This window comes from Podarcis cretensis, assembly GCF_951804945.1.
Source record: "Podarcis cretensis genome assembly, chromosome: 1".
Lineage (NCBI taxonomy): Eukaryota > Metazoa > Chordata > Lepidosauria > Squamata > Lacertidae > Podarcis > Podarcis cretensis.
Window position 1 is genome coordinate 83,612,388 of NC_137170.1, and position 24,543 is coordinate 83,636,930.

Here is a 24,543-nt window from a genome sequence, read left to right on the forward strand (position 1 = left end):
GAGGAGCAACCGTATTCCGCAGCAGGTGTCAGCCCGGTCCCACCAGCAATGAGCGCGATTTCCAAGCGAGACCCATCGCTTCCCACGCCACTTCGGGCTAAGCATCGCGTTGCAAGCTCAAAAACCGCTAGTTGCTGGCAGACACTGCGAAAAGTTTTCCTGGTCGCTCATATTTTAATGTCGCTCCCGGTGAAGAAAACAGTTACCCCAAGTCGGGCGACTTGACCGGGTTGGATCTGATTTTTGCAAACGGAAGCAGGCGAGCACGTGGCTTTGTCGGCGCGTTGTTGCTTATCTGCGGGAGCATCTTCCGCCCTCCTTGCATTGTGGGCGCTGTAGTTCCGCCGTGCCTTGCCCAGCGCCGGGGCCTCGTCAGAACTACAGTCCCCAGTAGGCACCGGTCCCTCCCCGCCTCGCCTCTCTCCACGTGCGAGAGGCCGCTGGCGCCTAGGGGAGGGCTCTGCTCTGCTCCGCTCCGGGAGGCGCCTGCGGAGCTCCTTCCCCGCGCGGCGCTGTGAGGGTCGCGCGCGGCTCGCGAGGCGCCTGACCCGTGCATTGGGAGAGCAAGAGGCAAAAGGTAAGAGAAGGGGCCGGGAGAGCAGGGGGGCCGGCGGGCCTGGGGCGGGCGCAGGGAACAGCCTGGTTAGCCGGAGGGAAATGTTTGGGATGCCACCTGGGAGATGCAGGGTCACCAAGGGCTCTATCCTGCAAAAAACGCAAAACCCCCTGCTCCCAATGCTGGTCCTGGAAAGAGAAGGGGAACTTGTTGCTCCCACGCTCCCATGCAAAGGAGCATAGGTCAGGTGTCTCGTCCACGTTGCTCCTGTGGCAAATGTATGCTTTGACACCTGGGAAGCCGTGTGTGGAGTAGTAATACTTTTCGCGGCCACACCTTGCCGCGCGTTTGAGGGGGTGATTTATTTATTTTGTAAGTTAATGTATGCATACCTTTAAAACGTGTATCCCGGCCGCTCCTTTCCTCAGAAAAAGCTGGAGGTGGCTTATGACAAGGGGTGAAAGTAAACATAGGAGAACGAGATTACGAAAATCTCAGAATACAAAAGCAGATATGAAGCAGCAATTAAAGTAACTGGCCGCCTTCCACCTGTGGAAACAATTCCTTGCCACAAGTTAAAAGCAAAACACACACACAATTCATGCTCCCAAAGCATTTCTAAACAGGAAGGTTTTAGTGGTAAAGTCTTTCTAAACAAGAAGGTGTTAGTGGTAAATATATCCTGAAATGGTGCTTGTTTACAGTGCAATCCTAACAATGTTTAGAAGTAAATCCCATTGTGCTCACAAATAGGCTTCCTGGTTTTTAGGATGGCAGCTTTAAACGATGGAAGATCTGTAACCCATAGTAATATATACCAAACTCTGCTGTTAAGTGGGGGGGGGGCTCATTTTTAATGACTGCAGCTGTGGAATACAGTACTGATGTTCTCCTGATGAGCGTACAGATCATTATGTAGTCCTCCAGACCTATGCTTTTTTTTTACAATAATTGTTATAAAGTAATGTAGATGGTGATATATTTGGTCAGACTGGACCCCCCCCCCTGCAATTGGCACTCCCATACAACTACAACTATAATAATAATATTTTATTTATATCCCGCCCTCCCTAGCCGAAGCCGGGCTCAGGGCAGCTAACAACAATAAAACTCCCTAAGCTAAATAAAAAACCCCTGTTCATTGGCCCCAAAATAGAGAACTCTCTTAGAGGTTTTTAATCTGAGGCTGGTTGACCACCTATTTGTTGTTTAGTCGTTTAGTCGTGTCTGATTCTTCGTGACCCCATGGACCAGAGCACGCCAGGCCCTCCTGTCTTCCACTGCCTCCTGCACTGTCACCATCTGCAGTGATCATGGAGCCCAAGAAAGTAAAATCTCTCACTGCCTCCATTTCTTCCCCTTCTATTTGCCAGGAGGTGATGGAACCAGTGGCCATGATCTTCATTTTTTTATGTTGAGCTTCAGACCATATTTTGCGCTTTCCTCTTTCACCCTCATTAAGAGGTTCTTTACCACCTATTAGGGATACTCTAGCACAGGATTTTCTGCATTGAGAGGGTTGGGCGACATGACTTTTGGAAATCCAGTTCTCTGAAGCTTGACCTTTAATTGTAAGTGGCAAGCACAATGTACATTCCCCCTCTGCTGAAGAGAATGTGTGTGCACACAAGCAATTGTATGTAAATATTAGTAGGGTTAATTGCTGTAGTTCTCATGACCTGGTACTGGAGCAGCCGTCTACTGCATTGGTGTTTATAACATTCCAAGGGAGTAAGCTGCGCAATAAACCACATGTGACTAGCTGGCTGGCTTTCTTTACATATTTGGTTGAGAGCTGAATGTAATATTACAGCTGCTTAAACTACATCATAGAATACATTCAGAAAATATCAGGCAGAGCAATTCTAACCAGGTAGATTCTGTTACATGTCACCCCAATCTCCAAGCAAGACGAGATTCCAGGGGTATCAGGCACTCTTACCAGGGTCTGTGTTTCCTTTTGGGCAGTGAGACACAGTGGAGATTGTGGTGTCTTTATGACAACCTACCCATATATATCTAACCCTTTATTGAATCCATGTATTTTAGGTGAGTCTTGCCGCCCCCCCAAATTTATAAGAATATGTTGGTGTACCTCCTGTGTGAGATGAAACTGCAACCTAGCTGCTTTTGGTCAGGGTTTTTTGGGGGTGGGGTGTGGGAGGTGGTGCACCTCAACTTCTCCCAGCCAGTTTATGTGGGGTTAGGATTACAAAAATGTTAGGAGTTGGGAAACTTAATTTTAGAAGGGAATTCATGAAGTATCTTTATAGATATAACTGAAAAAAGAGCATTGGGGGGGGGGGGCAGATGAAAGAAACCATTAAAACAAAAAACCTATAGGGGAAAAATCCAGAATGAGCAAAACAAAACCACATAGTAGGTCAAGGTATTTTCAAATGAGAATGGAAAAACAACTGGTGGCAGATAAAATGGATCTCCTGGAGCAAGGAGTTCTGCATCTTGGCCACCACCAAACGGAAGGTCTGTTCCCTTTTACACACCAACCATACTTCTAATGGTGGTGTGATACACAGGAAAGTTTTTTATTCAGGCCTAAGTGGATGGCAGGGACGCAGGTGGCGCTGTGGGTTAAAGCCTCAGCGCCTAGGGCTTGCCGATCGAAAGGTCGGCGGTTCGAATCCCTGCGGCGGGGTGCGCTCCCGCTGCTCGGTACCAGCGCCTGCCAACCTAGCAGTTCGAAAGCACCTCCGGGTGCAAGTAGATAAATAGGGACCGCTTACCAGCGGGAAGGTAAACGGCGTTTCCGTGTGCGGCTCTGGCACGCCAGAGCAGCGATGTCACGCTGGCCACGTGACCCGGAAGTGTCTCCGGACAGCGCTGGCCCCCGGCCTCTTAAGTGAGATGGGCGCACAACCCCAGAGTCTGTCAAGACTGGCCCGTACGGGCAGGGGTACCTTTACCTTTACCTTTAAGTGGATGGCAGAGTATGGTATTTTCAGTAAAACCATTTATGTTACATCCACCACTTTGAATTTGACCCAGAAACAAATGGGCAACCAACACAGCTGATGTAAGAGAGGAGCCATGGGATGGGGGGTGGGAGAGAAGGGTTTACTGAAATTCCCAAGCTTACACTAGGACCAGTAGAAGTTGGCATAGCCATGCCATAGCAGTTGTCAGTATAGCAGAACAATAGGCTTGCCCCATCTAATTGTAAAATAAAACGTTATTATGGTATGCCTGCACTATTCCTTTTATTAACTTGTAGGAATGATAATGCTCAGACCTTTAATAACCTTTGATCAAGAATGGTAGTTTTTTCCATTTCATTTTATTTCAGGACTATGCATGTGTCGCAGTGGTGTTGTTGTTTTTTTAAATAGTTGCTTATTGAAAGTGATGGTGGTGACTCAAATGAGCATGCAATGGCATGACTCTGCAGACTTTACTCCCCAGTGTTTCAAAGATCAAATAAGGTAACACCTTGCTATCTTCTTTTACAGAAGGGTTTACTGAAATTCACAAGCTTACACTGTGACCACTAGAAGTTGGCCCAATAAAATATAGACTTTTTAAGTTTCTCTGTTCTGTTTTTTTTTATTTAATTGTAAAATGTGTCTTATTGGAGTATTATTTTTATTTAATATTTTGGTTTTCTTTTGTCAGTTTTTAATGCCATTTTTACTAGCTGCTGGAGTCTCAGCAAGTGCCCTACCATGAAACTTCATTAGCAATGCAGTTGTTTGTGCGTTTAGTCAGAAATACATTCCCACTATGTTCATTTGGACTTGCTTGTGGGTGAGTATGCATAGGGTTGCAGCTTAGACCAATTAAATTGAGACAATACTGTAAATGCCCTCTCAAACACCGTGCTAGTATTACATGTTCACTACATTGCGGTGTGTCAGCGTTCTAAGATGTAGTGCTTAATTTTTTTTAAAGACAGCGTCTTATCACTTGGACACAGACACAACCAAATTGGGAACCTCCTGGCTTTCTTGGCTATTACATCTCTGTATGTAAGATATTGATGGTGTGTGCGCGCATTTGTTTCATAAAACAGGCTCACAATGTAGTATTCAGGGAGCATTATAATAAGGTCTGGGGCAGTGGTAGACCTAGGGCATAGCCACAATCCGGACTGGGATTCAAGCAGCATTACATATAAACCCACAAAAGTTACTAGCTCACAAATAGCCTGGAAGAGAATAAAAGTATCAACACACTTCCCCCCCCCCAAAGCAACCCTGTGGGGGTCAGCTGGAGGCAGTTGATTTTTATTTATTTATTTATTTTTGCTACAGGTGAGTTGGTTAAGTTTAATTTTCAAGCCTGTGTTAGAGAATAATAATGGAGGTGTTGTCAGCAGCAGCATGGCACCCTATTTATAGTTATTTTATAGAAGATAAAAAAAAGCTTAGTTGTGGTGTATTTTCATGCAGATAAAATGTTTGAGGAGCAAAGACCAAGTGAGAAGCAGGGCAATAAAACAATGAATTTATTTATTTTCTTAAAAGAATGTGTGTTTTCCTAAGTGTAGATGATTTGGCTACCACCCTGCTAGTTGTATTTCTGGCTCTTGAAGCTAAGGAAACCTGGCGCTTGGTAGCACCTGGGATGGAGAACTGTAAATCTCACAGATACTGCCTCTGAACTCCTTGGAAAAAGAATGGGAAGCAAGTGTAATACAGGTGATACTGACACAATCTGACGAAGTAAGGCTTGATTGAGTTTATTTTTTCTTTCTAAAAATGTTTTATTAAATATTTTCTTGGTTAGTAAACCAAGCCTTGTCTCTCTTTTTCAGGTTGTGCAGTCTTTTCTACAGATCATTTACATTTGCTATGAGACATTAGTGTTGAGTACAGTATAAGGTCAAGACGAAGAGGGTGGGGGGTGAAACTTATATTTTGTACAGTGTACGTGTGGGGTTTTGCGTCAGAGTCAACTGGATAGGTTCTCCTATTCACTTGTTACATTTCGTGAGAGGGTTTGGGGGCCCAGGGGGTGGTTGGTTGTCTGTGCTTGGCTGCAGTGGGGTTTGTTTGCATTTGTAAGTGGGGGAAGGCATGTTGGGTCAGGTAAGCCAGATTGATTTGTGTGCTTGATTGAGATTCTAAATCAAGATGACAACTTTTAAAATGTGCTTTTGGCCAAATACACACAGCAACAGTGAGATAAAATTCAGCTGGTCTGAGTTACCAGCAGTAAAAATAAGATGATCTAAAATAACACAATATATTGTAGAATGCTCTCCCCTGGGAGACTCACATGCAACCTTCATTACATATCTTTAGGTGCCAGGCAAATGTTTCTCTTCCACCAGGCATTTGGCTGATTAGATTAACATTCTATGGCTTTTTAAATTTGCTTGTGGTGGGGGGGGGGGGTTGGTTTGGTTGTTAATGCATTTTGCATTCTCATTTTGTATTTTTCTGTTGTGAATGGCCCTGTGATCTTTGGATGAAGGGCAGTATACATTTTAAAAAATCAAAAATCTCTAAAGCCCACATTCACTAATGACTGGTTCCATTTTGATGGTGTTAAGAAGAGAGAATTTAAGTCTTCAAAATGTACCGAAAGTGGTTTCTATAATACCAGTACAATCAACACATCTGCCACCAGATCTCTAGCTACTTTGGTCAGAATCCAAAGTGTCACATATACCTCCCCCTACACAAATTTCATACACATCTCCTGTTCCAGTGGCAACATTGTACACCTCTAGAAAGTCAAACCTGAAAGGTCCAAAGTGCATGTCTCTTGGAGGGAAGGGGATTATCAGCTAGTTCACCTCCTACAGAGCAGTGTGGTGTTCTGCTTGCTCACCCATAGGTAAAGGTAAAGGTACCCCTGCCCATACGGGCCAGTCTTGACAGACTCTGGGGTTGTGCGCCCATCTCACTTAAGAGGCCAGGGGCCAGCGCTGTCCGGAGACACTTCCGGGTCACGTGGCCAGCGTGACATCGCTGCTCTGGCAAGCCAGAGTCGCACACGGAAACGCCGTTTACCTTCCCGCTGGTAAGCGGTCCCTATTTATCTACTTGCACCCGGAGGTGCTTTCGAACTGCTAGGTTGGCAGGCGCTGGGACCGAGCAGCGGGAGCGCACCCCGCCGCAGGGATTCGAACCGCCGACCTTTCGATCGGCAAGTCCTAGGCGCTGAGGCTTTAACCCACAGCGCCACCTGCGTCCCACCTTGCTCACCCATAAGATTGCCCTAATCCACTATAACGCTGTCCAAACAGAAGTGAGATGTTTCCTCTGTATGACCTGTTGACAGAGCAGAAAAACCTGACTGTCAAATGGGGTGGAGAGAGGGTCCAGAGAAATGCATGGCTTAGCAGAGTGTATAGCTCTGAGAGTTTTCAAATGGAGTTGTTGAAATTGGACATACTAGGATGGTACCCTGAATCATAGGTTTTAAACCTTTTTGAGTCTACTGCTCCCTTGGCCAACTACCTTCTTTCTGCGGCACCCCTGTGGAGCCCAGTTATGTCACCCCTTGCCTGCAGAGCTGGCAGCCTCTCAACCTTTTTCCGAACACCCTCCCTTGGGAGTCTTCCCTCAGCCTCCTCTCCTCTCCCCTCTCCTTGGAAGTCCTCTGGGCAGCTGCTCCTGCCTCCCTTGGCACCTGAGCAGCCTGCCCACCACCAAAAACTGCTCAGGAGGGTCAACTAGCAGGGGTGGAGAGAGAGAGAAGGGAGATGCTTGGACAAACACATTAGCATGACATTTAATTCCACCCATTGCATTAATCAGTGGGTGACCAAGTTCCACTGGGACTTGCCCACCCTGCTCCCAGGAAGAACATCACAGTGAGGGGGAGACCAGCCTGGCACCATCTGCTTGCTGGCCAAGGAAGGAGCAGCTGCAATAGGTTTTTCCCCTTGCCTCCCTGGCAGAAAGAGCCTTTGCTACAAATGCTAGTTGCCTTGCAAGGGTAAAGGATACCTGCGACCCATCTATTGGTCAGAGGCACAAGAGCCACCAGTTGCTATTAAGGCAAGAACTCCTGCAGGGGAATGTCATCCTGGGATTGAGAGCTGGATACAAATGCCCACTTCTAGCTCACGACTTTATTGTGGCCGATAGAAAGGAGATCTCCCTCTCCCTCTCCCTCTCCCTCTCCCTCTCCCTCTCCCTCTCCCTCTCCCTCTCCCTCTCCCTCTCTTTCTTCCTTCCATTTCCCTTTGCTCATTTGATTGTTTAGTTTGTAAGGCTGATCTTTAATTGATGTAAGTTGCTTTGGAAGGCAATAAGTGTCAAAAATTAGTACATTATAAGAAACTAAAGATTGAAAATTGAATGTTTAATGAGCTAAATGTGAACCTGTTGATCCTGAAAGCCAAGAGGAGGTAATACCAGCTGATCAATTATAGGGGGTTGCCTATAACCAGTGGGCCTGTGGGCCAGATTTTTCTCAGCATAGTGTTTCAGAACACAACAGCTGTCATAGAAGTTCAGTATCCTTTGAATAATAAGGATGTTAAAACAGCCTGAATGTGATTTTGCGGGGGGGGGGGTTGCTAGTAGAAACTAGCAAATATTATTTATTTAAGTTTTTTATGTCCCATTTTCCCCATTTTACTGGTGAAAGCCAGCTTGCAAATAAGGTAGGGTTGCCATATTTCAAAAATTGAAAATCCGGACAGAAAAGTTGTGTTGTTGTTTTTTTGCCCAAAGTTGTTGAGTGTTTGGCAACTGTAAATAAGGACAATATCCATATTACAATTGGAGGAAGAAAAGCATCAAATATTGTAAAACTACAATGACAACCCCACCCTAAAGCAGCAGAAGAAATTCTCCTGAAGAAGTGTAGTAGAATAGCTGCAACTCCACCGGAGTGAGTGATACCGATTAGACACCAGGCAGGCATCTCTGGAGAGCGTGTTCCAAAGGTGTTGCGCCACCAGGAAGAAGGTCCCATCTCTGGTACTTCCATCTGCTTCGTTGATGATTGTTCGCTGGGCGGGGGGGGGGGCGTGTATGGAGTTGTTGCAGAGAGAACAACTTAGAGAAGGGTGTCTTATGTTAGTCTAAATGATTGAATGTGCACATATGAGAGATGCTGGACTTGTGGATAGGCTGGCCCCAGGCATGTGGGATTTTATGGGCTGCCCCAAACCAGCACTTTGGCCAGTTTGGTTCAGTGCAAATTGTGGGAACATTGGAAGCTGCCTTATACTCAATCAGACCATCGGTCCATCCAGCTCAGTTGCATTGTCTTCCTTGTCTGATGATGGCTGTCCAGGGTTTTCAGGTCTCTCTTACAGTTCCGGCATAATATGCTCATATATATCTATATATATCTATACACATACACTTTATCTGGCCTTTATACTGTATCTCAGGGTGGGTAACAGTAATTCAGGAAAACAACCAAAACAGAATGAGGCCATAAAACACATACATAAGACCATCATTTCCACACTGCTGAATGAATTCCAGTCATGTATCAAATGCTTGCATGGCCAGCCATGTTTCATTGCACTGAAGCCCCCCATTCAGAGCCTCTTCACAACCACTTGAACCAGCTGAAAAACCCAATTGGTCTTGAAAAGTAATTTCATGTACGATGCATTCCAGTCTAACCTGGTCAGTAGTTAATCATAAGTATTAACCACTGTTATTGCCACTTATTCCTTATTCAGAGCCTGTGTGTTACAGCAGCGGCAGTGTTAGATTTGTATGGCTGGCAAACTTGGTTCTTATCCTTGCTCAGTTACGATGTGACCAAGGTGTCCTTGGGTATTTCTCAGCCCACCTACCTCGCAGGGCTGTTGTGAGCCTTAAAGAAACCTCTGTTCTAAGCTGCTTGGAGTAAACGAGTAGAAAACAATAGGGATGATGCCAGTATTTACCGTTAATTGCTTCCAAATGTATCAGTCCAGCTGAATAAACTCTGCTTCAGCTTTTCTTGGTTTTTTGAAGTTCTGATCTGGCAGCCTTCAAGCATTCAGTTGAAATGGTCACAGGCACCATGTGGAAGCGGACTTAAAAGGCATTGCAGTGGCAGCAGGGGGGCGGGAACCAGAGTGTTGTTTGTTCTCTTGGATTTGTAGCTACAAAATTAACTAAATTCCTAGCCAGATGATGGGGGTATTAGTTTGCAATGTTCCAACTAGGAAATTTGATGTGGTGCCAAACTCTCCTTTTTCTGCAGACACACCTATGTGTGCTGGAGGCTTTTCTGTGGCCAAGGGACAGGGATGCTGTGAAAAGAGCTCCTCTCTCCTACAACTGATTGAGACAACGTGGGTGAGCCATGTCTGCTGAGGCCGAAAACCCCGAAAAGCAACCCCCGGACCCACCCCCAGACCCACGCTGGAAGCTCCTTGTGTTCTACCTCTGCTTCTATGGCTTCATGAACCAGATCAGACCTGGAGAGAGCTTCATCACACCCTACCTGTTGGGGTCGGAGAAGAACTTCACAAAGGAAGAGGTGAGCTCAGGGGAGAGTTGCAGAAGGCCAAAGGGAGCCCTGGCATGTAAACGGAGCAAGTTTTCCCAAGTAGCTCCTGGTCTGGGAGAGTAGGCTAGGGATGGCTGCTTCTCCATCCCCATATCCTTCCTGTGTGTGCTGGTGGGAAAATTGAGAGGTGGAAGTGGATCAGTGTATGGCTTCAGTGGGTGGCCCATGGGGAGGAGAGGGGTGGCTGGGATGTGCAGAAGACAGGTGGGCATAGGCCTCCTGCCGTGCAGCTACACATTAGGAGACACGTCCAAACATTATGAGGGCTTATCCACACTTACCTTTCCCCAGCTATTTCCAGCCATGGCCTACAATTTAAAGCTCTGTGTCAGAGCACTTTTTCCCCTTCTTTGTAGCTTTCCCCATGGAAACCTGCTCTTTAAAGCTCTATTGGAGCAAACAGCAATTGGAGGAAAACCCATATAGACGTTTGCTCCAATTCAGCTTTAAAAAGCAGGTTTTTGCAGGCAATGCTTGGGGCAAAACAACAAAAGGTAAGTGTGGATAAGCCCTGAGCTATCAGCAGCACAGACTAGCTTGGGAGATGGTGGACTCTCATTTGCTTGAGGTATTTAAGCAGAGGCTGGATGACCAGTTCAAGGATGTTGAGGCTGCATCCTGCATTGTAGAGCCTATGCTTAGTAGAGTGGCTGACAAAGTAACCTTCACGGTCCTTTCCAGTGCCGTAATTCTGTGATTCTGGACACAAAGGGTAGTGAGAGAAGAGGCTTGTGCTGAGCCAGTACCAGCGTACGTAGCCCTCACCATTCAGCATTGCATGCCTGCTGGGAAATGGATTGTGCTTCATGTAGTTAATAAAGTAATGAAAATCACTGGGAAAGTGTTTTATCATTTGATCACTGTGCTGTAGGGTACCAATGTGCTTTTTTTTTTAATTAAATGCAGCCAAAAAGAACTTTATCCTGTTGCCTGCCTTTTTGGTTAATTAAATGCAACCAAAAAGAACTTTATCCTGTTGCCTGCCTACCTGTTGCCTGTTTAACAGTTTGAGTTTGTAAGTGAATTGTTCATCTGGGTTAGCTACGTCTGCTCACTGTGAACTGTTGTAACAATGTAAGATTATTTTGCCCAGGAAGGAAGCAACATGTTGAAATGCATTGGGCTTTCTGTCTGTCTGTCTGTCTGTCTGTCTGTCTGTCTCTCTCTCTCTCTCTCTCTCTCTCTCTCTCTCTCTCTTCAAATGCTGCATTGTTTTAAGATTCCCCCCTTTGTTGTTCCTTTTCCCATTCATTCTATCTATCTTCAGTTGTTTTCTTTGCTTTGGATCTAGCACTTTTGGGTGGCTGGGTCCCTATGGGAGATGGGACACAGTGTTCCTTCCAGCTGGCAGATGGCATCAAAGGTATCTTTGCCCCTAACTGCAGCTAAGGAATTACTCAGCAACTTCCTACTTCGACCATGGCCCCCATTTCTTTCACAATCTGCTCCTGGCTATTCTCTAGTAGTTTCAGCAACAAGTGGTGCTCTCTGCCAGGAGACAGAGGGCATCTTGGAAAAGTGCAGCAATAATGAAAAGGAGGAGGGCAGTGAAGTGGTATAAATTCCAGGGCATGTGGATGGCCCTGATTCTCATAAATCTAGTGTAATTCCTTGCACATCTTATGCAGCTCTCATGGACTTGCTTTGGACACACCAAACCATGTTTTCGACTCTGATGGAGCAGTTAGGAACTCAAGCACTCCCCGATCTCATTCATGGCAATTCCCTGCCTCTTTTTCCTGGTTTGAGGAAAGCCATTTAATCCCACCTGGCAAAACTGTTTTTCAATCCCAGGGCGAGCTCATACCATAGATGAGTTTTTGGACTAAATGGTCCAAACTACTGTATGCTCTGAATCAGAGAAGGAGGCAGGGGATCACCATGCAGAATGGGAGGGGAAGGAGGGAGTATGTTAGCACAAGACTCCTGGGTCCTCATTCACAATAGGGCAAGCTACCATTTGGCATTACCTCTGAACTGCCCCAATTCTCTGGCTTGATACCTTGGTTGGTAGCCTTGATCTGTCAATAAAACCTCAAGCTTCCAAGGCATGCAAACATTTGCTCCTTATCTGGAAGTAACAGGCTAAGGTGCAGGGTTGTTAACTGAAGCTTCTCCCTGAGATAGTGAAGCACTGTTGACCTGTTACTTCCAGTAAGTAAACATTGGGACTGTCCAGGGCTCATGAATAGAGCCAAACCACCTTGTGTGTGTGACTTGAACAGAATTTCAGGGAGGGGGTGCAAGGAAGTATATGTTTCTGCTCAAAGGAGATGGGGGTACTGCCATTCTTCCTCAAGTGACTGCTGAGGATGAATACACCCTGGGGACTTTATTCCACTCAGTTACAATTACAGTCAGAACTATCATTTTTGCTGGAGGATAATTGGTGTGTGTGGACTGTGGAGGTGGTGAAGAGAGGGGAGATTTGGGGGTGTGATTTACAAAGTAAAGAACTGAACATTACCAGGTAGTAAATGCCTAACAAAGAATCAAACTGAGTATTAGAACATTAATTTGATATAAACGTTTTAGTATTTGCTTTTTCTACTGATGTCTCATTTGAAAACGACAAATGGATCTAATCACAGATTTCAATATTACAAAAAGCCACATGCTGAAATCATAATCTTGGGAATGATCCTATTGCGCGAAAGAAAAATAGCAAGTATTTCTGAGTCTCATCAGTTTTCAGCAGAGAGTTCACCATATGTTTGAATCTTTTCCATTCAAATCATTGGGATTTTTAAAATCAGATCATGCCCTAATACAGGGGTCCCCAACCTTCTTAGGCCCACATAAACAATCGCAAATTTAATAAATTGTCATTGGTACCACAGAATTCCAGTTTCAGAGAAGAAAAATTGGCAAAGCTTGTTCATCTCTCCCCCCCCCCCCGAAAAATAGGATAGGCAAAGCAGAAACTCCAAAGCAGGCCAAAAAAAAAAAAAAGCAGGCAACACCTCCCAAATCAAAATTCACACACCCCAAACAAATGATAAGTGGGCAAAACATCTCTCAAACACTCCCCCCCCCCAAAAAAAAAAATCAGTTAAAGCACACAACCAAACCAAAAATCATGCTGAACATCCCCTACCCACAGAGGCATTCTGGAGACATTTAGGTCAGAAGGTGAAGTGTCTAGATGGCCTGCAAAGTGCTTTCCACTTTCGCTCAGTGCCATTCATGTGGAAAATAATCCTCTATTGAAAAACTGGAAAGGGTGAGAATCTTGGTGGGTACCAAGGGAGTTTTGAGAGTGCCGTGGTGCTTATGGGCGGACACCAACCCTAATGCATTGGAAAGACCCACTGCCATGACAGATACAGAAATACAGATCATACTTGGGGAAGCTTGAAGCTGGAAGCTTCCCCGCTTGATTTAATGCTACATTCAGTTTCAATTGTTCGTTTTGTACAGTAGCAATTTTAGTACAATTATTTTCCCTTGGTCTTTCCAAATAATGATATAAAAATGTCTGTGCTGGTGACCTCCCACATTTTTCAGAGAGGAAATATTCTAAACTTAAAATTATTGTAAACTTATATTTTATTTTGTTCACGTTTTGGACATAATAAATAAATTAAAAATGCTTTCAGTTGGCTAATCTGTCCACTAGCCAACAACGCTTCTGCTTTTTTTTAATCTAGCAATTTAAAAAAGCACCCTTCACAAATGTTGTATGGGTTTCTCTGTTACTGGCTTTAAGAGGGAGGGGAGAAGTCTGTATTCCACCACCTGCTCCAATTCTGAGAACTCTGAACTGCCTTACAGAATATGAGTTGGGATTGCAACAGCCTTGCTGAACTTAACTCTCTGACCTGCTAACCTAATTTCCTGGTGGTTTATGTTTAAACCATCTATCTCTCCCTTTAGCAATGAATAATTTCTGTTTTCTGTCCTCAGATGCTTCTCTGGGACATGGGGCAGCTCTCATCCCACACAGGCCCAACTGGGAGAGGTGACAGGGAGGCAGCCTGCATACATACATGCTCACGTAATTCTGCCTCCCAACTTTGCCCTTTTGGAAGGGCCAAAGCTCATAGACATGGTGATTACTGTGTGAGCAATTTCTTTACATGCTGAAAGGAATGGGGGGGGGGGGGAGAGACTTAGGCACTCTTTCTCTCTCTAATTTTTTTGCCCCAACTCATCTCTTAACTTTTTTGATGTTAACTGGAACAATAAACTGGCCTGAAAGGAGTCTCCCATTTTCCACTGGGGGGGGGGCATGGATGGTGTGAAAGCAAGGAAGGCCATTCCATGGCTCTCACTCGAACTTTGTGTATCCTTCCAAGCCTCTCCCGGCCTAAAAGAGTAGGAGATTGAGGGAAGGCAGTGGATGACACTGATGCCTTGCTAGTGATAGGCTGAAATATCCTACCGGTTGAATTCAGTAAGGTGGTACTTTGAGACATATTGCTGGACTAGGGTTCCAGCACATGCGAGTAGACACAGAGCAGTTCCTAGAGCAGGAGGAACTATGGGACCACCTCCATAATTATTGTCCCAGAACAGAGATTTCAACCCTGTGTATTGGCTCAGCCTGTGACCTCTATGTGTTCACATTTCCCAGACTCATTGAACAGAAAACCCAACAGGAACTGCCCATAAATAGACAAGTTATTCAAACTGGCTTAATTTGCATCCTTTACATTGGCTGAAAATGGAGGGGCAACTGCTTCTTAGTCATTCATAGCTGGTGCCGGCTTTGCCCAACTCGTATTATCTGCCCAGTTCCTCTTCTAGTGCTTCTTGCTTTTTCTTTTTAGTGGAGTTGTCTCTTTTCCCCGTTGGTTCTGCTCCTCGTTTTGTTTGATGTGTGTTCCTCTCCTCCCCTTGCTTGCCTTTTCACCCATTAACCAGGCCTGCCATCTTCTGACCCTGAAACGGCTTCTGTGTGGAATGGAAAGTTACACTGGAGTGGGGGGCTCTAAGAAGGTCTGGCAAGGGAGGGTCTGCTAAGTGCTTGCATGACAGGCCACCTGGCACCCCTATGTATCTCCACGAGGAAAGAAAGATGCGATATAATAAATGGACTATATAAGCCATCTGTGCAGCCCTCTCAGGATCTAGGACTAGCTGCCTTACAGATTTCAATATGAAGATAATAGATGCTCCTATAGAACAAGCCCATGCACTTTAAAATGAAGAACTGTGGTCAGGATTGCAGATTTGCCTTCGAAATATAGCAAAACAGTCAGGATGGCTCAGGTGTTAACTAAGGATTTGTGGATTTTCTCCCAGGCACACCAATTTATCGGCAATTTATGTGTAAAGCATACACAAATGCCTGCAGTGTTATGGTCCGGGTAGCGTGGTTGTGCCAAATGTTCCTTGCAGCACCCATCATAATGTTTAGTCTCTCCTGATGGGGCAAGTGAATTTAACCTTCCGCGAGTCCTGTTCACGAGGCTGTCCCTTCCACACCTCCCCCCACTCATTGGGAGAAAGCTTTATTTATTTTTTTGGTCTGTGTCCTAGCAGGGCAGCTCTGGCCAAGGATCAGAGTCCCTCCTGCTGATTTGTTTCCATGGCTAGAAAACAGCAAGTTCCAATCAAAAGAGGCTGGAAGAAGCTTAGCTGACCTCCTTAGCAAGGGACCTGGAAGGGGGGTGGTCTGCTTTTGGGCTCCCAACGAAAGAAGGAGCTCGAGATGTTTTGTTTTTGCAAGACCAAATATTTGTAATTAGGCGACTGTGATCAGCAGGTGCCCTTCCAGAAATCGAGGGGTCCCCAGGACACTTTGCACAGTTCAGCAGATTTGTGTCACCAGCACCTCGCCTCCCTTGAACCAGCACAGCGTGCTATGCTTGTATTAGTATGCTTGCCTGCTCTGTGCCCTGTGTAAAGTGTTCTCAGTGCACTACAAAATGGTACCGGAAAACAGGTGATCAAAATAGTGCAGGGTTATGACTCCCAAAGTTGGTTGCAGTGAGAGCCTCTCCTAATTTAAAAGCAGTCATGGTTAACTTTTCCTTAAGGAAAGCCAGTTAATCCAGAAGGAGGTTAGCAGCAGATTCTGGCTGAGGTTGAACTCCCTCTAAAGGACCAAGTTTGCAGGTTGCGGGGTCTGTCCAGACACTATACAAATCAATCTGTGGAAGGACAGGCAGCAGTGGCTAGGAGTGCCCTTACCGGCATTGGCTGTTACAGCAGCCAAAGACCCTCTCTTAGTGTGACAAATCTTGCCTCAGTTACCCATGCACTGGTTACCTCCAAACTAGACTACTGCAACGGGTTTTAGGTAGGGCTTCCTTTGAAGATTGTTTGTGAACTTCAAGTACAGTGGTGCCTCGCAAGACGAAATTAATCCGTTCCGTGAAGCTCTTCGTATAGCGGTTTTTTCGTCTTGCGAAGCAAGCCCATTGACAGCTTAGCGGATTAGCGCTATTAGTGGTTTAGCGGCTTTTAGCGATCAGCTGTTAAGCGGCTTATCAGCGGATCAGCTGATAAGCGGCTTAGCGGCTTAGGAAAAGGGGGGGAAGGGGAAAAACCCCACAGGAACTCGCAAGACATTTTCGTCTTGCGAAGCAAGCCCATAGGGAAATTCATTTTGTGAAGCGCCTCCAAAATGGAAAACCCTTTCGTCTAGCGGGTTTTCCGTCTTGCGAGGCGTTCGTCTTGCGGGGCACCACTGTAGTGCTAAATGCCAGCTGCCCCGATGTTAGTTGGGATAAAGCAATCAGAACATATTGCTTCAGTATTATATCAGCTGCGCTGGCTGCCAGTTTGTTTCCAGGCCCAATTCAAAGAGCTAGTTAAAACAGAGTTTCTTGAAGGACCGTCTATGCCCATATGTACCTGCCTTGGACCTTCCTGTTGACCTCAGCTCGTCGATCTGTCAGTGGGTAAATTAGACTGGCAGCACATGTGATAGGGATTTTTTTGTGGTGTGCTCCTGTTTAAGAAACTCCCTTCCCCAAGGCTTTTATTCTACTCCCTGCTTTTTTAAAATTTTATTTTATTTTATTTTATTTTATTTTAAGCCTAAATGTCTAAGACAAGCTGGAGTGACTGACATCTTGTGCCCGTAATGAGGGGTTTGGCTGTAGTGCACTGTGCTATTTGTCGCTCTTGTTTTGTATTTATGAGTTAAATATTTATTGATTTTAATTACATGGTTAATAAAGTTTTTTTGTACTGCTTTGACTTATTATTCTAAGCTGTCTTGGGCAACACAGAAATAGCTTACATATATCAGTAAAAACGACCTGAGCCAACAGTAACAAGTCACCTGGGAGAATTCACCCTTGCCTGCCTGTCTTCAGCAAGCAAGTAAAGGAAACTTCACTGTGAACCATGGACTACTTAGTAATGCCTAGGCTTGGTAAACTGACCCGGTCATAAAGTTATTACTACAGTAAAATGTCAGGTCATGCATTTTGGAAGATGGAATATAGGTCAGAGCGATTACGGCTTGATGAACCATAGAATTCCATGTGGGTTTGCTGACTAAGGTTAGTAGTGAGAGCATACAAAGTACTGAGTGTGCTTTTCCAGACAGAGTTTGGATGTATTAACTTGGAGTTTAAAAAATTTAACATTGTGTCTGATGGCAGAATGCTGTGCATGCAGATTAAAGCCACCATTTCTTCAGCTGTTCCATGCTCTCGCTTAAAGAGTGATTTGGAAGCTCTATGGCATGGGATTTAGAGCATAGTCCTAATAATCATGCCACTCTCGTTTCGTAGATATGCAAGCACCGGGGTCAAGGGCCATAGCTCAGTGGTAGAGCATGGTCCCAGTTTCAATCCCTGGCATATCTTGATAGGGCTGGGAAAACCTGTGGCTCTCTAGGTTTTGTTGGACTAGAACTCCCATAATACCAGACCATTTGTCATTAACTGCCCTCCTCTGGTGCAGACAATTACTGAACTAGATGGGCTTGATATAAGGAAGTTTCCTATGTGGGGTTGCTTTTGGAGGTTCCATCAGTGCAATCACTTTGGGTGGCATTGGGGGCTTAGCTTGTGGAGATTGGGCTCTGCCATATTGCACTCGTGGACCCTTAGATTATGGCAGAACACATACAAAGTTTAGCCTGCTGTCTCTTGCAGTAGCCTCTTGCATACGCGCTGGGGTGGTTGTGTTGAAGCCTCATTGATTTACCATGTGCTGTTGCTTTAAGAGGTGGCGTATAAGGCCTCTGCACATCTTGCTCAGCAAAAGAAATGTAGGAAGAGAGCTCCAAATCAGTGGTTGAGGGAGAAGAGGGACTGGTTGTTGGACTACAGTTATAGTAAGAATCTTTGTTCCTAACATCTGGGGTTCTCAAACCCAGCTTTGATCTGGCATCACTTGGGGCTTTGAGGGGTAGGTTTTGTCATTCGCTGTTGGAAGGCGTTGCAATTGCTTTGGTTTCTCTCTCGCAGGTAACCAATGAAATCACACCTGTGCTGTCCTACTCATACATGGCTGTCTTGGTGCCCATCTTCCTGCTGACCGACTACCTGCGGTACAAGCCGGTGCTGGTGCTGCAGAGCCTGAGTCACATTGCCATCTGGCTGCTGCTGATCTTCGGGACCAGCATCCTTGCCATGCAGTTCATGGAATTCTTCTACGGCATCACCATGGCGGCGCGGGTGGCCTACTCCTCGTACATCTTCTCCCTGGTCACCCCTTCGCGCTACCAGCGCATGGCTAGCTATTCCCGCACCTCGGTCCTCATGGGAGTCTTCGCCAGCTCCGTGCTGGGGCAGCTCTGTGTCACAGTGGGGGGCACCACCTTCACAACCCTGAATTACATCTCCCTGGGGTTCATGTCCTTTGGGCTGCTGCTGACGCTCTTCCTGGAACGCCCCAAGCGCAGCCTCTTCTTCAACAGGAGTGAGCCTGTGTGCAACGGCACCTCGCCCTCTGAGATGGACAAAATGAACCCTGGGGCCGGGGATCCAGTGTGGCACAAGGCCCCCACCTGGAAGAACATGGTCTTTTTCCGGATGTTAAAGGAGCTGGCGGCATTTGTACGGCTGCCGCAGCTAAGACTTTGGTCCCTTTGGTGGATATTCAATTCTGCTGGCTACTACCTAATACTGTATTATGTGCAGATTTTGTGGAATGAGATATATCCCACAAGAGACAACAGGAAAATCTACAACGGAGCTGTGGAAGCTGCTTCAACGCTCCTCGGTACATAGATCCTCCCCCACTTCCAGTTTGAGCTTGATTATAACCCCACCCCACCCCTTTCTATCTCTGCTTTATGCCCCAAATATGAATTCAGAGCACCTAGGGGAGTCTCCTAGACCATGGTCCTAAAGTACCGTATTTTCCATCTATAAGACGCCCCCCATGTACAAGACATCCCCTATTTTGGGGGACTCAGATTTAAGAAAATGGGGGGAGATGGCTCAGATTATAAGATGCCCCCTAATTTTTGACGTTATTTTTTAGGGGAAAACATAGTCTTATACACGGAAAAATACGGTGCATTCATGCAAAGGCAATTTCTGCTAAAATTACTTGGGTTTAAAGCAACTTCAGGTGATGCACCTCAGGGATCTCCCTGCATTGAGAATCTAGGCTAACCATTCCACTAACCTTCCCCAACCTGGTGCTTGCGAGGTTGGTCTACAAGCATGCATTATTGTGTGCTAAAGCTCAGGGATTATGTGCATTGCTCTGCATGCAGATGTGTATAAGCTCAGTATTTGCCATCTCCAGCCAAAAGGGATTGTAGGGTCACCGTCAACCAGAACAGGGAGCATTGGGAGCCAGATGCAGTAGTGGCTACACCTAAGAACTTGACCAGTCTGGTGCCAGCAAGGAAGCTGTGGTTGGAAAGAGCACTGGCTTTCCCGAGTTGCCTCTCAACTCTCTGGGTTTTACACTGCAGTTCCCCAGCTGGTAGCATGTTTTGAAACATCCTGTTAAGAGTTTTACTCTTTTCTCACACCCAGAATGGTGGTTTCATTTGCATCATCCTAAAAACCATGCTAGAACTGTGGTGTATACTTGGATGCATTGCATCTCTAGTGCAAAAGGCTGATGCCCATTACAGGAAATGTATTATGTTGAAAGTGACCCACCCCTTACCTTTACAGCTGGATCCAGAGCAACTTGGTTACTAAACGTTTTTAAGGGCTTGTCTCAGGACAAGTCCCCCCCCCCCACTTCTGTGAGAGTTGCGCTTTATGAAGCTGAATCCCATTCAGTATCTGTCCAAAAAAAAAACCAAACCTAGCTTGCTAAATCCAACTAGGAAAGGCAAAAATTCCTCTCCCCATGTACGTTTCATTGCAGATCTGACATAGAAATAACTTGCTGCATAGTCCTTCTAGGGCAGGGCAGGGGAACCTGTAGCCCTCCAGATGTTTGAACTTCTGGCTGGGGCAAATTCCAACAACATCTGGAGTGCCATCATCTCCCCCCCCCCCCCCACTGTTCTATGACTTTTTTTTTGTCGTTTGTATGGTATGTCCCCATTTTTCAGCTGCTCAGCTGTATACAGTTTTATTCCTGCAAACTTTTTTTTTTTGGTCATTGTGTGCATGTTTGTATCCTAGTGTAAAGTGTTGGGTTAAAAATGTCTGAAACAAAAGGTGTTCAGGGAAGCAAAGGCAAGTGCCCAAAGAGAAATTTCTTCCTCAATTACCTTGGGCTTAAAATAATCTCCTTGGATATTTGGGGTAGAAATTGTCCCTTGGGTTTTTCCAAACAATGACTGTTCTGCTGTGCCCCTTGTTGCGAGTGCCGCTTTGGAGAGTGGAGGCCTTGCTGTCCATACCTGGTCCTCTCATCTATACCTTGACAACATGTATGTGTCTTTGCAGGTGCCGTCACCTCCTTTGCTGCGGGCTACGTGAAGATCCGTTGGACGCTGTGGTCAGAGCTTGTGATTGGTGTAGTGACGGCATTCCAGGCAGGCCTCCTTTTGCTGATGAACACTACTGCCAACATCTGGCTCTGCTACGTGGCTTACATCCTCTTCAGGGGCTCCTACCAGTTCCTTGTGCCTATAGCCATGTGAGTGGTGAGAACAACTTGATGACTAGGCCTCCATTAGCCACGCTGGTGGTGAGGAACATAAAGATTATGATATCCATCGTTACCTGGATATATATCGTCATTCTCACTCTTTTCAACATGCAAAAAGATGTGGGGGTGGTTTGAATGCATACCCCAATATATAGACCAGATTAGCTTTCTAGTATCTGCTTTGCTAAAGCAGGGATTGTAATGCCAATAAATATCCCCCCACCCTTGTAAGGATGCCAAGAATAACCTTTTGGTCCCAGGGTAGATATGTTGTTGGAGGCTTTTAGTATTCAGCCTAGGTTAACAAGCTACGGTGATTGCTGCTGATGTTCTGAATGATATTAGCTAATTTGTTGGAAATGCTAAGGTGGGGATGGTTAGCTAAATACAAAGAACTGGATTAGGCGGTCTTTAGCACTCTTCCAGGCCAGCAACTGTATGCCTTTAACCATTGGATATTTCACTAACATCAGTGATAAAGGTATTACAGCTTCCCAAACTCTCCTCTTGGTGTAAACACTCCCAAGCTGCCTTCTAAGGTCAACACAAAATAACCAGCATTAGCCCTATCTCTATGCCATCTTCGGCTTGTAAGTAAAAATGCATTGATCTTTGCGAGTGCCTTCCTTGTCGGTGATGCTGCAGCATACCAGCTGTGGCTGGGGCCTGGGATGGAGAACCTGTGGCCCTCCCTGTGGGACTGCAAAAGTTATCACAGGGATAACTGGCTTGGCCAAGAATTCATAGCAATTTCACCTTTTGTCAGTATCGGGACAGTGAACTATCATCAGCCCCAGGGAGCATAGCCAGTAGTCTGGGATCATAGGAGCTGTAGTCCTTCATTGTCTGGATGGCCACAGGCTGGCCACCCTTGCCCTGAGCCATAAAGCGACCCTCCCTTTGTCCTTGGTGCCTTTTCAGTGCTTGCCAGCAGAACTGACCTGCCTTCCTCTCTTTCTCTCGCTTTGAACAAAGTTTCCAGATTGCAGCTTCCCTGTCCAAAGAGCTCTGTGCCCTGGTGTTTGGAATCAACACTTTTCTCGCCACAGTTCTCAAGACTGTCATCACCATCATCATAACAGATAAGAGAGGTCTGGGTTTCTCAATCCACCCTCAGGTAAGAAGCACAAGTTGCACTGAGGCTTGCGGTAGTGGGCTTTGGATCAGTCCTAGCTGCCTTTGCGACTTACTTTGTAGGTTCCTCCTGTGGAAGGAGGTCCTTTGAATAATCTGGTGAACCACATAGTGGGAACTCAAAGGGACTTATTTGCAGTAGATCCTCTTGCCTTGCCTGGACCACTTTTGGCTGTTGGCCCCATTCTATGCATTGCCCATCATGTTTTGGAGTGGAAGCAGGGCTGGCAAAAATTAAAAGGCATGTAAGCCAAGAAAAATAGAACTTCTGTTCCTTATCTTCCTTATTTATTTATGTTAAGAGACTTATGCGCTTGCTTTGGGTAGGTTTCTAGGGTGGGTGGCTAGCCGTCAGTCAGTTCTGTCCTTTCCAAAAAATGAAAGGTTTCTGCGAGAGTCTTAACACAGTGATCCTAAGCACATGCCAAATCACATGATTTCAATGGAACTTGTTGCCAAGCAAAGTTCTGCTGAGTTAACAGAACTACCCCCTAATAAACATGTAAATGTATTAATCCTTGCCATTTGCGGATTTCTGTTACATTGTCCTCAACAAAAGCTTCATCCATCCTGCAAGAATCGAGCTTATATATTTTTTTTAAAGATGCTGATCTGGAAGCTGCAAATGTAATCTGTTCCCATAAGGGCTGTCATTGCTGGCTCATGGCTGTGGTGGGCTTAACAAAGCCTTGTAATTACCCGCTGCTCATGTGACAAGATAAGAAATGATGGCATTGCATTGGAATAGCATGGCAGCAGGATATGCATGTGTGTTTAAATCTTCCTTATTGGAAGTAGCGGGCACAGGTTGGAGAAATATTTGGTTGGGTTAGTTCAGGTAGACTTTATTGATGAGGCTGGAGGAAAAGTAGGGTGCCTTTTTTAACTAGAGTTCCAGCTTTATGTATGTCGCTGCAAATGAGGTTGGCAGATGCACATCATGAGTGGAATTCTTGCTGTCAGAGATGGGATATAATTTTGACTTACGATAGCTACATAGAACATCCCAGCTCAGATGCTGTGTTCTGGCAAACAAAGCAGTGGGGGACAATTGCTGTTATGCCTGTATGTGGGAGCTTGAGGGGAGTTTTCACCTGGCTGGCTGCTAGAGTAGATGGACCTCTGATCCAATGGGGCTCTTCCTGTTCTTAAAGAGTTTCCCTCCTAGCTCTATTCTGTGCTTCTGTGGGCTGCTGATCATTTCTGGGTTTTTTAGTGCTTTGGAGGAAAATAAGGCACAGGGCCTCAACACATCGTATGTCCCTCTTTCTCTTTTCCAGTTCTACGTTTACTTCAGCTATTTCACGCTCCTGACAGTGGTGTATCTTTCTGCATCTGTGTATGTGGCTGTGAAGCATAATGGATGCAGGAAACCTCCAGAGGAAGCACCACCCAAGGAACTCAGCATGCCAGTTGAGGACAGAGGCACAGAGCTGGCTAACTTGGAAGTCTGAGAAAACGCTGGATGGGGAAGAAAAGGAGCTGGCCTACCTGCATACTCCCAGCTGGGATGTAACACACAGAACTCTCATGTTAATCAGCACTTAGAAGCATCTCAGCTTTCCAGAGTATCAGATCACTGCAGAAGGAAAAGGCCTTCCTTAACTTTAGGGCTTGTGCATCAGCAGCACGCAACCAGATGACTGGATTTCCCCCCAGTCTTGGTCATAGGCTCCTGAGCTCAGGTGAGATTATGGAGACATTTGCCAGTGTTATGGTTGGCACCTGGTAATTTTATGAATGTAGTTTTAAACACTGATAATACTCTGCACGCTTTCCGCTCAGCCTTTAAAAGAAGTCAACAGCAAGCAAGATGGATGCAGGTACTTTTTAAAAAAATAAAATACAATAGTTTTACTTTTTATAAAACAATCAATTTGTTACCAGTAAATATACTCTGCTGGGAGTTATGGATTGTAATATTTGTTGAAGCTTTCCTCCTAAGAAAATTGAGCTCCTTTTCATATTTGGTTTTTAAAAGTCAAAGTTATGCTTAAGAAAACAGGACTGAGAGTAAGGCTGCCAACCTGACTCACGTCCTCTCATCCATTTGGGTCAGTGAGTGGGAAACACAATGCGCTTTTAACAGTCACTTTAGATCCTCTGGAGGAACATAATCCTTGGAAAGTATACACTTGCATTTTGTTCTGACTTGTAAATTCTTGTTCTCTTCCACTTTCCCCACCAAAGACGATTGATTTTCAAATACCTTCACTGTCACATAATTTCTACTGGCCGCAGTAGTATGCTCAGTGAGCATTTTGAGAGGAAGATGAGGTCTTTAGCAGAGTCCTGATGACTTTCCAAACTAGCTTGGACTTTTCATCTGGTTTTGCCTCCAGGGGCCAGTTCCACGAATCCTGCTAGACCTGTAGGCCATGGGTGGTAGTCACACAGTGGCTGCTTAACATAGAATGGCCATATGAAAAGGAGCA

At 45.6% G+C, this 24,543-nt stretch overlaps 1 protein-coding gene across 2 annotated transcripts; it reads left to right on the plus strand.

The window, feature by feature from the left end:
* Nucleotides 1-418: 418 nt before the first annotated feature.
* SLC19A1 (solute carrier family 19 member 1) lies at nt 419-24,072 on the plus strand. Of its 2 annotated transcripts, none has more exons than XM_079956512.1 (6): nt 419-577; nt 9,686-9,964; nt 18,370-19,126; nt 20,770-20,962; nt 21,950-22,091; nt 23,389-24,072. In XM_079956512.1, the coding sequence occupies exons 2-6, from the start codon at nt 9,788-9,790 to the stop codon at nt 23,560-23,562; spliced, it is 1,443 nt and encodes a 480-aa protein (XP_079812638.1). In that variant the 5' UTR covers nt 419-577; nt 9,686-9,787; the 3' UTR covers nt 23,563-24,072. The 2 variants fall into 2 exon arrangements, with proteins under 2 accessions (XP_079812638.1, XP_079812639.1); XM_079956513.1 differs by lacking the exon at nt 419-577 and adding an exon at nt 3,905-3,996.
* The last annotated feature ends 471 nt before the right edge of the window (nt 24,073-24,543 follow it).

What these genes read in the sequence shown, in the direction of transcription:
- SLC19A1 (XM_079956512.1), top strand. Translation starts at nt 9,788, where the DNA reads ATGTCTGCTGAGGCCGAAAACCCCGAAAAGCAACCCCCGGACCCACCC. An exon ending in AGAACTTCACAAAGGAAGAG is followed by an intron (nt 9,965 to 18,369) that starts GTGAGCTCAGGG and finishes TCTCTCTCGCAG; the next exon opens with GTAACCAATGAAATCACACC. An exon ending in AGCTGCTTCAACGCTCCTCG is followed by an intron (nt 19,127 to 20,769) that starts GTACATAGATCC and finishes GTGTCTTTGCAG; the next exon opens with GTGCCGTCACCTCCTTTGCT.